Source organism: Equus asinus, chromosome 14 (assembly GCF_041296235.1).
Source record: "Equus asinus isolate D_3611 breed Donkey chromosome 14, EquAss-T2T_v2, whole genome shotgun sequence".
NCBI classification, from domain to species: domain Eukaryota; kingdom Metazoa; phylum Chordata; class Mammalia; order Perissodactyla; family Equidae; genus Equus; species Equus asinus.
Genome location: NC_091803.1, coordinates 44,649,999 through 44,665,403, shown reverse-complemented (window position 1 = coordinate 44,665,403; position 15,405 = coordinate 44,649,999). Strand labels below are relative to the sequence as shown.

The following is a 15,405-nucleotide window of genomic DNA, read 5'->3' as shown; positions in this document are numbered from 1 at the left end:
CTTGAGCACTCTAAGCCGAGTTAGGGCACCTTCAGCCAAGCATGAGGCTCCAGCGTCATTCTTTCCTCCCAGCTTTATAGAAGATACCATTTTGACATCTGCTTGTATCACACATTGCAAAGTATTTTTCATGTCCAGTAGGAGGAGCCAAATGTTCTCCATGTTCTCTGCAGGAGCTCCATGTTCTCTTCCACCATAGCCGGCTATGTCTTAGCTCTGGGTTGTCCTAGGAGCTGTCTAATTCAGCACCGCTCATTACCTAGAAGGGGCTCAACATGGAGGAATGACCACAAAACTCTGCCCAGAATGCAAAAGGTCATTGTTAAAAAGAAACTAGTACTTTCCAAATGAATAGCATAAGAGCATGCTATATTGATCTTTACTCTAATTGTGTTTTAAATGGTAATGAATGTCTCCCTTACTCAGATTAAGCTTTCTTAAGCTGCATAGCAACACAGGTACCAGAGAGTCATGCCTGACACTCATCACTAATATATCTAAGTCTATTTCTACCCCAAAATAAATAAGTCAGAGTCGATCAAACTGACCTTGATTGTGAGATAGGTGAATATGTTTTATTTCATTTCCAACGGAAAAATATATATTAAAAAATAATAAAAGCGCCCAGCAATTACCCATTTTAATGAAACAACAGCCAGTGCTTCTGCCTTGAATGATTGCATTCATTTTTTTCCCTTCTGGAATAAAAATGAAGGAGTATGGAGAAACAATTCCTGTTGGTGAATTTGCACAAAACATATCTCAACAGAACTTCCCATTAACTGCCATTTATTTCTTCTCTCATTATTGATAATTTGCTTTTAAATTGAGAATACCTCTTTTACAACCCATCTCATCTCCCTACACGGCTAGACAATTACATTTAAATTCGGTGGCTTTCCCATTGTAAACAGTTTCTGGGGGAAATGATTATGATGTTACTAACCCAGATTTATGGCTTCACTGTGCTATCTCTGAAGGATAAGAGACCGGTATAAAGAAAAAAAACTTGTTTACATACAAATATATTATTATCAAAGAGAGTCCTAAGAAAGCGTATGGTAAAACTAACCCAAATTGCAAAGTCGCCTACTGGGGCCAGTGACAGAGATGTCCTTCCAGATTTTGCAAATTTATTTTCTCAAATGATGATAAAATGTTACATGATTTTTTAAAAAAATTCCAGTTGTAGACAGAAGTTCTCTTTGTGTTATTCTAATATTGGAAGAAATCCTAGCCTGAGAGGATTACAAAGGAACTCCCATAGAGCCCGCTATTGTTAGCACTAGGAAACACACATGATACAAAGTAACACATGTAACATGGTTTTTCCTTTTGGAAACCTTACAGTCCTACTTGGAAGAGGAGCCATACTGCAAATGCAAAATCAAAGGGGAAGGCAGGGAAGTGAAAATGGGCCTCAGATCAAGTGCTCAAGTCGGGCCTTGTCCAATCCCGTCTTGCCCTCAGAAGGCAGGGTGGTGCAGTGGTACACCGAACGACGTTAGGTAGATCTGCCCAGAAATCCTGTGTGACCTTGACCAAATTATGACTCACTGGACCTCAACCTTTACTGCGCACCATAATCACCTAGAATGTTTATTTCCTCTCCCCCTCCCCACGAAAACCAGTTTCTGGATCAGTGAGTCTAGGGTGGGGCTCAGGAAAGAAGAAACATTAACTTCTCTAAGCCTCCCTTTTCTGATCTGTGAAATAGACAAACGTGCAGTACCTCCATCATCTAGTTGTCGAGAAAGTTCAAGGTAAATGTTTAAAATAGCATCTGGTGGAAAGGAAGCGCTTAATAAGTGGTCGTGTTTATTAAGGAGTCACAGGGCTTCTGGCTCTAAGGCAGCTGCTGAGAGGACCATCTCTGGACCCTCTAGAGTCAGCGCCCGGCGCAGGATTACGTGGCCAGGAGGAGGCCAGGGCGGGGGCGGCCCGGGCCAGCGCGCACTCCCTTCCTGCGTGGCCTGGGCCTACAGAACTTTTTGCATCTCGCTAGGGTTCCATCACTGTCTGGCCACGTGAATTGAAGATTCGCCAGAAAACTTCCCCAAACCAGAAGTAGATGGGGGCGAGAAGCCGCCTCCATTTAGCCTTTCAGCAGGGGGTTTCTCTAGTAATCATTAAGGGCTGGGGATGGAGGAGGGCGCTGGTGCTCAATGAGCGAGCCCACTTTGGGACGACAAAGACTTGGGGGCGCGAAAGACCTGGGCTCATTGGCCCTACTTCCAACACTCACCCCACCGCCCCTCTAGGCCAGAAGACCAAGGCACCGGGTCGTGCGTCCACCGCCGCCCGCCAGAATCCGGGGCTGCACGCGTGACCGCGGCGGCGGCGCTGGCGACGGGAAGGGGGTGGGGGCGCTCCCTCGCGCACCGGATTATTTTTGGCTCCGCAGCCGGGGCTGCTCGCCGCCTGTCGCGCGCGCGCACACACACTCTCACACACACACAGACACGCGCGCACACGCACACACACACACGCACACATTTTCTCGCTCGCTCTCTCGCTCTCCTTTGTTTATTTCCTAATCTATATTTTTGTTTGAAGATCTCCTCTTCACTCTCTCCCGCCCGCCTGCCAGCGCTCTCGCGGGCCACCGGACGCACACCGCTCCCCTCCATCACCCCAACCCTCCTCCCGGTCTCCCCGAGCGCGGGGTTTGAAGGTCACCTCCTTTCCTGTCCCCGTGCGAGCCGCGCCGCCGCCTCCTCCTCCAGCCGTAGCCGCTGGCACGGGCTGCGCTGCCCTGAAGTGGTTCTCGCAGCAGCAGCGGCGGCGGCCGCGGACCGAGCCCGGGGTCCGCGCAGGGTGGGGAAACCCGAACTCGGGGAGGGGAATCCCTCTCGCTTCGCCCCAGCCCCCGGCTGCACCCGCGGTGGGGCGGGGGCGCTCTGCCAGCCCCGGGAACGGCAGAGGCGGCGGTGGCAGCCGGACCCGCTCGTGCGCCCCAGGGGCAGGAGGAGGAAGGAGCGGACAGGGTACCCCGCATCTGGAGGGGACAGCCGTGCGCCCCGCCCCTGCGTCCGGAGCGAGAGAACTCCTAGTCTCCAAGCCAGGCAGAGCGCGGAGGAGCGGGCGGCGCACTCGGGCACTGAGGAACCTTGCGCTCCAGATCCCCTGGCAGTGGCCATCAGGGCCCCTGCTGTCCAGACCCGCGCCGCGCGCAGCTGCGCCCAGCCCGCCGCCCAGGCAGGGGCGCCAGGGCGGGGCTGACCTGCCCGCGAAGTTGCGGACAGCGTGGGAGAAGCCAGCACCCCCTTTCGCCGCCTCCAGCTCATGGTGAGTGTGGCTGGGGGTGCAGACAACGCAGGGGAATTGGAGGGTCTGGGGCCGAGCGGAAGGCGACCAGAGCCAGGCTCGCTGGGAGTTCTAGGTAAGTCCAGGGGAAGTCATCGCCTCTGCGCCCCCCTGACCTGGCCCACAGGGTCCCACAGAGGGAAGAGCCCAGGACCCGAGAGCTGGACTCCTTCTAGCGCCAGGCTAGGTGCGCTTGACTGGGAACTTTTTCAGTGTGGTGAAGCGATCTCCCTGCACGTCCCCCCCAGAGGGGCCCGAGATCCGGAGCCACCCCAGCCCCCATCCCCGCGTCGCTTCCAGGAGCACGCCCTTCCTCGCTCCAGAGCGCCCCTCAGGAGCACCCAGGCTGCCTCGTCCGTCCCCCTGGGAGCGAGTCCCAGTGCAGGAGGAGCGGGAACCTGCCTGCGCACTTGGGTTAGTCTCCCTGGCCGGCTGGAAACGTGCACTCGGCGCGCCCTGGGTCGCCGCCTTCTCCACCGCGCTTCCGGAGGTCTGAGGGAGGAGGCACTTCGGTCGCCTGGGACGGCGTTTAGAAGCGCCGAAGCCCTTGTGGGAGGCGGGGAAGAGAAGGGGGTCGCTGAGCTGGAGGGAGAGCGTCTGTGTTTGTTGGCACAGGCGTAAACACTCGAGATGCCGCCGCGTTCGACCCCGGGGGAGGAGGCAAGCCTGGGAACTCGAGACTCGGAAACTCCTGCCGCGCCTTCACCCCGGGGGAGGAAACCCAGGAGGTGGCGGGACTCCGCGCAGCGTCGGAGCGCAGAGCGGGGGTCGCCTCGCGTCCGCTCCCATTTCCCAGCTGTCCAGGGATGGAGGCGAGGGCGGGGTTAGGGGGCCTCTGCTCCCATATTCCCGCTGCCCGGGGAGCCACCTGGTTGGGATGCTCCTGGAGCCTCCGGGGCGCCAGCTCCAGGGACCAGGTGTCACGCGGAGCCCGGAAGCTGCCCGCGCGGGATGGGAGGGTACGACCCGGATCCGCCCGGCCCAGGAGCCGCCAACTCCATTCTCTCCTGCAAGGAATGGGGGGCACCTCGCTCCTGCGAGGGCAAGGACCGGGGTGCACCTGCCTGCCTGGGGCGTTTGGGGCGGGGCTGCTCACGTGCTTGGAAGTCTGTGCCTGGCGGCCCAGCGAACTGGCACCCAACCGCGGGTCTTCTCAGCTGAACTTGGAAAGAAGCTGGGGAGGTACCGCGCAATAGCTTCGTTTCAGCTGAAACGTGATGCTCCATAACTTGAATTTTCTTTTATAATAGTAATGATTCTTGATTTTAATTTTTAAAAATCCACTGTGCCAAGAGGCCTGGCTTTGTCGGCGCAAGTTTAGGACACGCCCCAGCCCGTGATCCCTCCTTGCTCCTGTCCTGGTTCATCCACCCTCCATTTCCCATTTATCTTTGTTACAAAAGGAAAAAAAAAAAAAAAGAAAAGATGAGAGAGCTTGAATCCTTTCAATTTTTAAGTGACCACAGAGGGCCTGGCTGGAGCCAGCGGCAGATTTATTTTTGGCCGAGGTCTTTTTCCTTCAGAGGCAAGGACCTGGCACCCATGAAGGGTAAAGGTGGCTGTGGCAGGGGCTGAGGCTAAACCTTTCTGCTCTTTGAGCTCATCTGGGAAGCACTGGGTCCATAGGAATCCACTGGGTTTCTCCTAAGTTAGCTCAGGTTGAGTTGGGCTAGCAAAAAACAAGCATCATCCCTTACAATTTTCCAGGGCACCTTAAGGGTCCAGAGAGTAGAGCTTTATGGCTGAGAAGAGCACAACCCCACTCCTCACCCCTGACCTGCTGGCTGTGTGACCTGGGACAAGTTACTTAACCTCTCTGTGCCTCAGTTTTTTCACCTTTCGAGTGAGAGTTTCAGTGGTAGCACTGACCTCAGAGGGTTTGAGGGAGAATTAAAGAAAGCAATAAACACTTAGAACAAAGTCTGGCACATGGTAAGTACCTGATAATGTTGGTTTTCTTTATTATTATTATTATTTTTATCAAATCGATTACTCTCTATTTTGAGCCTTATGACACCTAGTGGGTTAGAGAAGGCAGGCAGGTTCTCTTACACACACTTTCTTTTAAACGACAGATGAAAAAGAATTAAAAGGGAGGTTAGTCCTAAAGAGAGATTACTCACAGCAGCCTCAGTCTCTCAGAGAGAAAGTTGGCCTGACCCGCCCCCCTTCCATTCTCCCCATGTTCCAAGGAGGATCAGCAAGGAGCTGCCCACTGGCTAGGGGGTAGGTTGGTGACATGTGATACCATCTCCACCAGCATGTCCGCCCTGAAATTAAGTTTTTGCAGGAGTTGTGTGTTCTTCTAGTCAACAGGAAGGCCTGCTCCTCCTCAGCCTCCTGGGGTGAAAGTATCGTCTTGGTAAATCTTACTGTCCTCAGAATGCGCTGTCTTTGATGTCACCCCGTGGTCCCGGAGTTTTCACTCCGAGATGAGCCAGAACGTGGGTCTGAGCAGATTTCTCCTCCTAGAAGTGACCCACTCTGCCCTATTTTCTCTTCCTGATAATTGATGCTATTTTTCTACCAACTCCTCTAAGGTCTGAGCCTTTTAGACTTCCTCACGTCTCTGATGGCTTTAAAAAAAAAAAGTTTAGCCCTTTCAGCTCAAGCCATACCAAACCATTATATTTTATAAAATTCCTTTCAGATAAGTTTTTTTTTTTTGCATCCAGAAAATTGGGTCTGCCCTGTATAAATATGTCTGGTATTTCACGTTTCCAAAAATTAGACCATTTTATTTGCATGCTTTAAGCTGATGCGTGGAGTAATGAACACATTCCAAGAGGGAGATCGTCTCTGACACAGAAAATACTTTGGGGACGTAGCGGTTTCCCAGTGGTTTGCATAGAGACTATTGAAATCCAAGTGCCTTTGCTCTGAAGGGCACAGGGCAGCTAGTCCTGCCTTCGCCGCCCAGCATGGGAGCTGCACAGTAAGCATGCGCCACAAATTAATACGGGTCGGCTTTCCTAAAATCATCTGATAATTTGTCCCATTCACCCTCATATGGCCTGAGATGCAACTTTATTGCGCCAACGACCTCGAACATGAAGATGCTGTTTTTAAAGAAGTCTTGAGACTCTCCCCACTGCCTACCTCCATTATTTAAAACAGTGCCTCAGGCACAGCACTAGTACTAAAACTTTAATTAAAGAATCAATCAGTGAGGGAGCTTCAAAACGAGGGGCCCCCAGCACCATCAGGTGACTTCAGCAGAGAAGGTGGTTAGACTGTTCGTAGGGTCTGGGGTTCTTGTGAAAAGGACACATGGGGTTGACAGGAGAGACACCCATCCTCATGTTTTGTATCTGTAGTTTCTCTGAGCACCATCATTATTGATGGTTTGTCATTAGTGAGTAGTCACAAGAGATGATGGGGTGGCCATTGCCTGATGTGACAGAGGAGTGTGTCTGTCTCGGGGGAAGGAGTGGCTAATGCAGTAAACATTGATCCAGGACATACCACATGTCAGACTTTCTGCTCAGGGAACAAGGCCAATGAGGACTTTGCTCTCTTGGAGCTTCCATTGTTGTGGGGGAAGCCAGGCAATAAGCAGGGGATGGAAATCCATTTTTATAAGGACAATGACAAGGGTTACAAAAATTAAAATGTGACAGTATGAGAGAGAGTGACTTGGAAGGGCTTTCAAAGGAGATCTAAGTGAAAAAGAGTAGCTGAGGTATATCAAGCTACACAGTGATCCTGTGAGTATTTATTAAGCATCTGCTCTGTGCCAAGCACTGTTTGAAGCACTTGAAATATACAGTGATCGGTACATACCAACACCCCTCCCCGATGGAGCTTCCGTTCTAGAGTGCTCAACTGCATGAACAGAGTTTCAGAGAGAGGGAACAGCAAGTGCAAAGGCCCTGGGGCTGAAACAGTGGTTACGGTATATGGATGAAGTTGTGTCATGTAAACCCTTGAGGCCTGGTAAGGAGTCTGGAAGCCATTGGAATGTTTACTGCAGAGAAATGCCATGATATATTTATGGCTTCAGTGTAATGAGAAACACCGTCAGATGTTTTTGAGAAGTGTAAGTAAACAAGCTTGGCTTCCTGGCCAGCCAACTTTTGTCTCAAAGTTCCAGTTCATCCCCATAACCAAATGTGGTCCGTGGACCCCCTGGCATCTCCTAGGGTAAACCCTACAACGTTGAAGAAATTAAACCTCATTTTGTCCTCCTCCTTTGGGGGCTTAGAACAAAGTCTTCTATTCAAGAAAAGAGGGAAAAAAACCTCAGGTTTCTCCGTGATGTTCATTGTGTGTGGGTGGAACACTGAGCATGTGTCTGTGGACATTATCCTCAGTAGTTTCTTTCTCTGGGTGTCCGTTCAAGGAGGCAACACCCGCCTCACCCACACATGCTCTTCCCGGTGGCTTGGCTGACACATCTTCTGCACGCAAATCCCCTTTATTGATCATCTGTTCCAGTAGGTTCCTTTTCAGAGTGTGGCCATGTGTGTCTCCCACCGGCAGGTGTGATGATGGATATTGACAGGAAGAAGCGAGTTGCCTCGCGAGAGCTCTGGGTGCACCTGGTGTGGTCCGTCTTCGCAGGCTCTCCCGGCCTTGGAAGGTGGTGGCAGAGTTTAAATGGAAGGTTTGGACCTCTGGACAGTGTGACTGTCTTCCCGCATTTGACCCCCGAACCTGTCTCTCATCATCCACAGCCCTGGAACTCTGTGCCTGTTAGACACCCTGTGACAATAATAATAAGTCGGTATGTTTTGAACACTTCCTACACAATACAAGCCGTGCTGAGCAGTCTGCGTGCGTTGCTGTGTACTGAGCTGTGGATTCCTGGCATGGGGTCATCTCCCCCCGTGCGTCCACCCCCCGTAGTTCACCGTGTTCACTCCCTACTCCTCCTCAGGTTACAACTCAAAAGGCCCTCACTCAGGGAAACCCTCCCTCCTTCCTGTGTGGACTCTCCGTCCTTGCGGTCATCCCAGGGGCCGCTTTCTATTTACCTGAGTGACTGTCTTATCTCTGTCTCTTACTCCACTGGGTGTTAATCTCGGGTGCCTATCCCTGGCGTCTAGCACGGTGCTCGGCACAGAGTAGATGCTTGAAACAGAAATAACAAATTGTTCCATTTGCTCCTCCCAGCATGCTTTGAGGTGCATTCTTTTCCTGTCCCCATTTTGCAGATACATAGCGAGAGGTAGGCAGGCTTAAGCACTTTGTCTCGGGACACCTCAAGCAGGTAAGTGGCACACCCAGGATTTTGACCCGATGGTCTGGGTCCTCAGCCCATGATACCAGTCACTGCCACTTCGGCTGCCTTTGTAAGATGCTGGGGGAGGAGGCGGGGCGGTGCAGTGGTTAGGGGGAGCTTCCTGCTCAGCTTATCTTGAGAAGGGATGCTCACTACATAAGAGGCACAAAGGAAAGCTGGGCTCTCTTTCTATTTGCCACGACGTTTCTTTATGGCTGTGTGGGAGTGCCCTGTGCGGGGTGGTCTGCACTGGTGCAGGCCGGCTCTCCTTTTTCTGTTTCTCTCCTCAGGACCCTAAGGCCCTGGGCGGCACCTCTGGCCCTGTCTCCAGGCTCACACGCTGGGCGTGATTCTGTGGGGAGAGTGTGGGCCACCCGTCCAGCTGCAGACAGCCCTTGGGTGTCACAACTCGAGGCTAGCACGGCTCTGATAACCACTCCATGTGTGGTTTGCAAACCACTCACTTTGTGGGAGCCTCGTCATCTCCATCAGCTCCCCTTTCATTTTTTCTAAGAACAAAATTAGACCTTTGCCGGCATAAGAAATCCACTTGTGCAATCACCTTGCGCATTGCCGGGTCTATCTTTCCTCAAGATGTGTCTTTTGTGTGGATTTTAGAATATAGGGAGTCAGAGAAGAGTGTCCGGGCTTAGGTTTTCGAAATTGTCTTCTTTGTGTCCTCGTCCGTTTCCTGAGAGCTACCATTTGTTTGGAGCTCCCTCTGTGCTCGGGCACGGGGAAGAATGCTTTGTACACGTCATTTCATTAACTCTTTATTGCAAACCCTGTATCATCCCCATTTTACAGATGGGGGAACTGAGGCCCAAAGACAAAGTTGCAGACTCGGGCAGTTGCTTCCGGAGCCCTATGCTCATCTTCTCTGCTCCTCACTGAGAGGGCATGTCGGCTGTTGAGGGGCATAGTGCAAGAGCTGTTGCAAGACTCAGGGGCGGGAGGGGGAAATGCACGGCAGGTTAACATTTCAGCATCAGACGCTCCAGCCTCAGATCCCGTCACATTCTAGCTCTGTGACCTTTTGGCCTTTCTTAACCTCTCTGAACCTCAGTTTCCACCTATCGATGGAGATAATAAGTATTCCTACTCTGGAGGGTCAGTTTGGCGATTAATCTGCTTTGTAAGTTATTTTAGAAAAGTGGTGTAGCACACGGGAGGTGTTCAGTCGTGGTGCTTGCTATGATGATAATGACAATTATTATTATCATTTACTAATAATGATATCATTATTGTCGTTGTTGTTGCTACTAGAATTTCACAATCCCTCCAGGCAGCAAATTGGCCCCAGGATGTGATTCCTACATTTTCCTCTTGACTGTAACCGAGATGATAAATTGAGAGTGAAGGGGGAAGAAACCAGCATGGCTGCCAATGTATAGTTGAAGGAGTTGACAGAACTGAGTCTCTATATGGAGTTCTGCCTGCCGAGGGCTGCTGACAGCGGCCATATGCACGGGCTCTGATTGATTGGCAGAGAGAAACACTAATTTATTAGACTTGTTATGAAAAGTGACAGAGCAGGGAATCGAGAGGCTGATTCAGCGTTCACAGGCCTGGCCAGATCCCAGGGATGCTAGCTCTGTGTGTGTGTGTGTGTGTGTGTGTGTGTTTCCCTTGGGACAAGCCCTCCATCTTGATTCTGGGGTCACTGCTTGTGTTTTAGGGTGAGTCTCTTAAAGATGCCCTGGGAATGAGCCACTCCTTCTTGGGTTTTTCTGGAGGGAAGTCTGGCTTGTGACACGGCTCACGGTCATGGCGTTGTGAAGAACACGTCTTTTCCTTTGGCAGCCTCAGAAAGCTGGGTCCAGTTCATCTGCTCCTGATTGCAAAGTCTGAGAGTGCACGTGCGGGAATTCACAAAGGGATGGAAAATAGTTCTCTTTTGCGTGGGCTGGGAAATCTCATGAGTTTCCTTGGGGAGAATAAAGAGGATGATTGCTATCTCTCTTTGAAAATGTGAGGCTCTTCATGGAAGGGTTTCTCATTTCCGATTTGGGGAGTTTGCTCAGTCCGGATTATAGCAGGTAGGAAGCCGGCTAAATAAGGAGAAAAAAGCTTTGCTTTTCAAGATGATGGTACATTGAACTGAGCTGGTACAGTCATTTAGGAGTCAGAAAAGCTTTGAGAAGACCACACTCCCCAGAAGAAAATGTGTGAGGGGACACAGGCATACCTAACTTTTGAGTCCAGATTCTGCTGCTTTCTAGCTGTGTGCCCTTGGGCAAGTTACTGCATCTCTCTGAACTTCCATTTCCCTATCTATTAAAAGACAGACGATTCTGCCTCTCTCACCAAGGATTGATGCTCCAGAGTGAGGTAAGTTATGCAGCTATCTCATAGACTTCTCAGAGTAGTCAAGCCTCATCCATGTATTTACCTTGTAATATTCAGACAAGAGCTTCTCACTTCAAGACTCTGATACAAAAGTTTCCATAATTAATGTGCCTGTGGGTCTTGGGAAGATATTTTGTTTCCTAGTGAGTTTCATTTGTTTTGCACATGAAACTTGCATAGTTTTAGTCTGTGTGACCTTACAGTAACCTTTGAAAGTATATAATGAGGACAAGACATCCTTCACTGACAATCCATGAATTCACTTGTGCTGTGATCCTGTCAGCTTTTAATGAGAGATGTCATAAGAAAGCCATTTGATCCCGTATTTAAAGAAAGAGATATTATACATACATACAGGAAAAGAATAGACCTTTTAGATTAAAGTTTGAGTAATTACAGCTGAGTCTAACACTTAAAGAGAAACCTAATGTTGAAAGCAAATAAGGGGGACCAAGAAGGATAGCAAACTGAAGAATTCACACTCCCTGCTGTTATTTGCTGTGATGGTATTCTTGAGGGCGCTGTTGGCTATCTGTGTTATCTCTGGTTTCAGGACCAGAAAGAGTTCCTCCTTTCCTGAGGTGTTGATTGCTATCTATATACCAGACGCTCTATGTGGAATAACTGATTGTGTTTCCTTTTCACAAAGCCTAGCAGGAAGCTCAGAGCTGATTTTACAGTTCAGTCTTGACAATATATGGATTTGCTAGCATAGGTTTTGCATATTAACCTCACTATTGACTCCGTTTTACTTCTCTGCCTTTATTTTATTTTATTTTTTGAGGAAGATTAGCCCTGAGCTAACTGCTGCCAATCCTCCTCTTTTTGCTGAGGAAGACTGGCCCTGAGCTAACATCTATGCCCATCTTCCTCTGCTTTCTATGTGGGATGCCTACCACAGCATGGCGTGCCAAGCGGTGCCATGTCCGCACCCAGGATCGGAACCACCGAACCCCGGGCCGCCGAAGCAGAACATGTACACTTTGCTGCACCACCGGGCCAGCCCTCTGCCTTTATTTTAATTTTCACCTTTTATTGTAACTTCTGTTGCTTTTTAAATTTTTTTAGAAAAATTATCTTTGCAAGTACCTAAAGTAAATATACGTAAGATAGGTGAAAGTTGGAAGACACACGTTAATAAGTTGAAGCCCTTTAAAACACCGGGAATCCTTGGAAAATAGGACAATATAGTGTAGTGCTTGGTGTCTTGAGCTAGACGTGGGGTTAAGGAGTGCCTGTTTAAGTCCCAACAGGGCAAACAGACACTTTATTTCCCCAACTTTTCTTTTTATAAGTTTTTTCCTGGAGCATTGCTTATGATATGTAGGCTCACTTTTGTGGGGTCACTCCTTGCCTTTCTGGTGCATTTGGTGAATGTGGTCAGGCTGCCGCTCTGTGCTAGGCACTGGGGATGTTGTGTTGGGATGACACTTTGAAACTTTGACCAGTGACCGAGACTGACAAGATCCCTGCTGGTGAAGCTGAGTTTCCAGTGGGAGAGACCAACACAAAAGATGAAAAGAAGTAAATGGACCATATGATTACCTACTATAATGGGTATCAAGATGGAAACAAAATGGGGCACTAACGTAATGCAAGGGTGAATGGCCATATTAAGTAGGAGGGCAAGGAAGGTCTCTCCAAGGGGAGACTTTTGGGTGACATTAAGCTGAGACCTGGAGCATGAGAAGGACCAAGTTCTGCAAAGAGGGGGGATGGAGAGAGGGCAGGAGGCCACGGTGGGCAGAGGCACCAGTGTGTTCAGAAGCCCCAAGGAAGGAGAGCGCTCTGCATGTCCTGAAGACTGCAAGGTGGCCTGCATGCCCGCAGCAGCGTAAGCAAGGGAGTCCATGTAGCTGGAGAAGCTGCAGAGGCCAGAATGTGCAGCCTGTTCTTGGGACCCCTTCGTTCTTTCTGAAATGCCTGAGATCTTTGCTCGTACCATTACTCCTGGGTGTATCGAAGACGAGAGAAGAGCTGCTGGGAGTACCTTGGGGGAAAGGCAATGGGGGGGTGTGTGTGTGCATGGGTGTGAGTGCGTGTTGTGCATGGGTGGGAGTGTGCCTGTATAAGCATTATGTGGTGTACATGGGGGTGGGAGCGCGCATGTGTGTGTGTTGTAGGAGGAAGAGAGGGAGCAGAGGGCGATATGGTGGTGGTGCGATGGCCTGCTCTGACTTCAGAACCCACGAGAACGAGGAGCAGTGGCAGCTGGACATCTGCTTATTACACGTCGGGGGCATAGCTCTGTTAAGCTTCCCCTACCCCGCTCAGGTACTCCCTGTGTTCACAGGTGCATTCGGTGAGTGACAACTTCTTTGGAGGCAGAGCTAGTCCCCAACTCTGTGAACATATCTTCATAACATCCGTAAAGTTTAATGAGAAAACGGAATTCGTTTCTCCACCTTGAGCCACCCCTGAATTGCCCCCATATTGGCTCCACGTCACTGGCAGAGATTAAAAACAGATTGGGAGACACTTTGGGGGCTTCTCCGTCTTGGCATCTATTTTCAAGTCTCCTGTTAGCACAACAGAGATCTTTTCGCCTCTTTTCTGAAGTGAACATTTTCGAGGCCCACCCTTTTTATTCATATTTTTGGTTCTGCTGCTGCTTTGGTTTGAGGCTCAGAAACAGAGATGTTCACATTTATTTTCCTTGCTTTCCGGCACGGGGAGAGTGTGGCTACCCCATGTTCACCGTTTCCAGACGAGGATTGGGGGAATTCCCACGTATAGGAAAGCAGTCAGGGGAAACGGCTCGCAGAATCGAATTTGTCTCCAGCCCTGCTCTTCTACTTATTAAAAAAAAAAAAGGGAAATGATTCGTTCCCTGGAGCTCCAGATTGCCTTAGTGAAGGCGGGGGGGGGACCCCACTCCAGGGAAACAGGCTGTTGGGTTTTCATTACTTGATGATCTTCTCTTTCCATAATTTGGGGGAGCATATTGGAGAATGTTAATTTTGTTGGCCACGAAGGTGCCTCAGCACACGAGAATAAATGGAGAGCAGGGCCTGGAACAAAGGCTTGCCTCAAAGTTTATGCAATGCCAGTAGATGTCAGTGTGCCCTTGCCATTTTATTTTTTTTTCCCCTTTTAACTTTTTAAAGCAACGTTAATTATTTTCAGAGTGAAAACAAACCACGCACACACATCCAAGTACATTACCCTATAGTCATCAAGTAAGAGATCATGAAGCAACAGTGTTTTTAGATCTGGAGGGGACCAGCGGAGTTCATTTCATAGGGTGAATCCTGTAAATCTCCTAACCGGGTAATATAATTTTGCCTTTGCCCAGAATAGTGGTTTCAAAATTCAAAGCCTAGCGTAAGTTTTGTGTTTTTTGTCCTTCCTTCCAAGCCATCGTTCAGAAACTAATAATAGCCCAGGAGCAAGCTCAGCTTCTGAGAGCCAACCGGCTCTGCTAATTGATACTGCTCTTCATCTGAAAGCTGGAGTTTGCAAAGTGGGATGGGGGGAGAGGCCGGCATAGTCTCCTAATTTGTCTTCTGAGTTATAATGAGAACCTCTTGCAGTTTTCCTTGTTGTTGTGAGCATAGCAAACTGCCTGGTCATAGTCAGCTCCTCTGCAGGTGTTATTTGTATTAAAAATTGGGGGCGTCTGTACAGAAAGAGATTAGACCAGAGGAATGAAAATGACTCATTTTGAGCAAAAAATGATTTGCTGGCGTTTACAAAAGTCAAGCGCCAAAGAAGTAGGCTGGTTTCGAGGCAGGGATGATGTATTTAACAGGGCGTGTTTGATGCTTCATTTTATTTATTTAATAGTTTAGATTAAAATGACACAATAATAAAGGAAATGCAAACGTATGCCAGGAAACATATATCTCCCTTCCACTTGTGTCCTAGCTTGCCAGAGACAGCTGCTGTTATGATTTCTCCTGTAGCATTTTGTGGATCTGTTACACATATACACACGTTTGCACTAACACAGGTAGCATAGGATATGCATAGTTCCACACTTGGCTTTTATTTTTTTTAATTTAAGGAAATATTTTAGGGATTACTCCATTTCCGTACATATATTTCTCCTCTATTTTGTTAATTGCATGTATTTATTTTTTAAATTTTATTTTAATATTAATGACTTTTTAATGCATTTTAATTTACTTTCCATATTTAATAATTAAATATACTTTGATATAAATTATTAATAAATTAAACATGCATTTAAATATATAAAATTTAATTTTATACGAACTATTACGAAATGCTTTGTCAACTGTAAAATTTAATCTATTTTATATATTTAATACTTTTAATTTTATTATATTTTAATATTTATTAATATTCTGTTGCATATATTTGCTCTATGCTATTTAATTAGTCTCCTTTTGGTGGGTATTTATATTATTTCCAGTATTTTATTACTAAAGTGCTATATTGAATATCCTTGACCGGCACCATTTTCTACACGTGTAAGTTTGCCTATGGGGTAAATTCCTAGAGATGAAATTGCCTGGTCAAAGGAGACGTGCCTTTCGTTTTTACAGACACGCCAAACCTGA

General features: G+C 48.6%; 1 protein-coding gene across 27 annotated transcripts in view; it reads left to right on the top strand.

Annotated features, from left to right (window-relative positions):
• RBFOX1 (RNA binding fox-1 homolog 1) overlaps positions 1-15,405 on the top strand; it is a 1,969,097-nt gene that overhangs the window by 585,969 nt on the left and 1,367,723 nt on the right. Inside the window, exon 1 of one of the 27 annotated variants that reach the window (XM_070484974.1) lies at positions 2,446-3,288. The exons of 22 other annotated variants lie outside the window; for them this stretch is intronic. In XM_070484974.1, the coding sequence (XP_070341075.1) occupies positions 3,286-3,288 (3 nt within the window). In that variant the 5' untranslated portion in view covers positions 2,446-3,285. Of the gene's footprint in view, positions 1-2,445; positions 3,383-15,405 lie in introns of those variants that run through there. 4 more of the 27 variants (XM_070484978.1, XM_044746455.2, XM_070484985.1 and 1 more) reach the window with 4 other exon arrangements.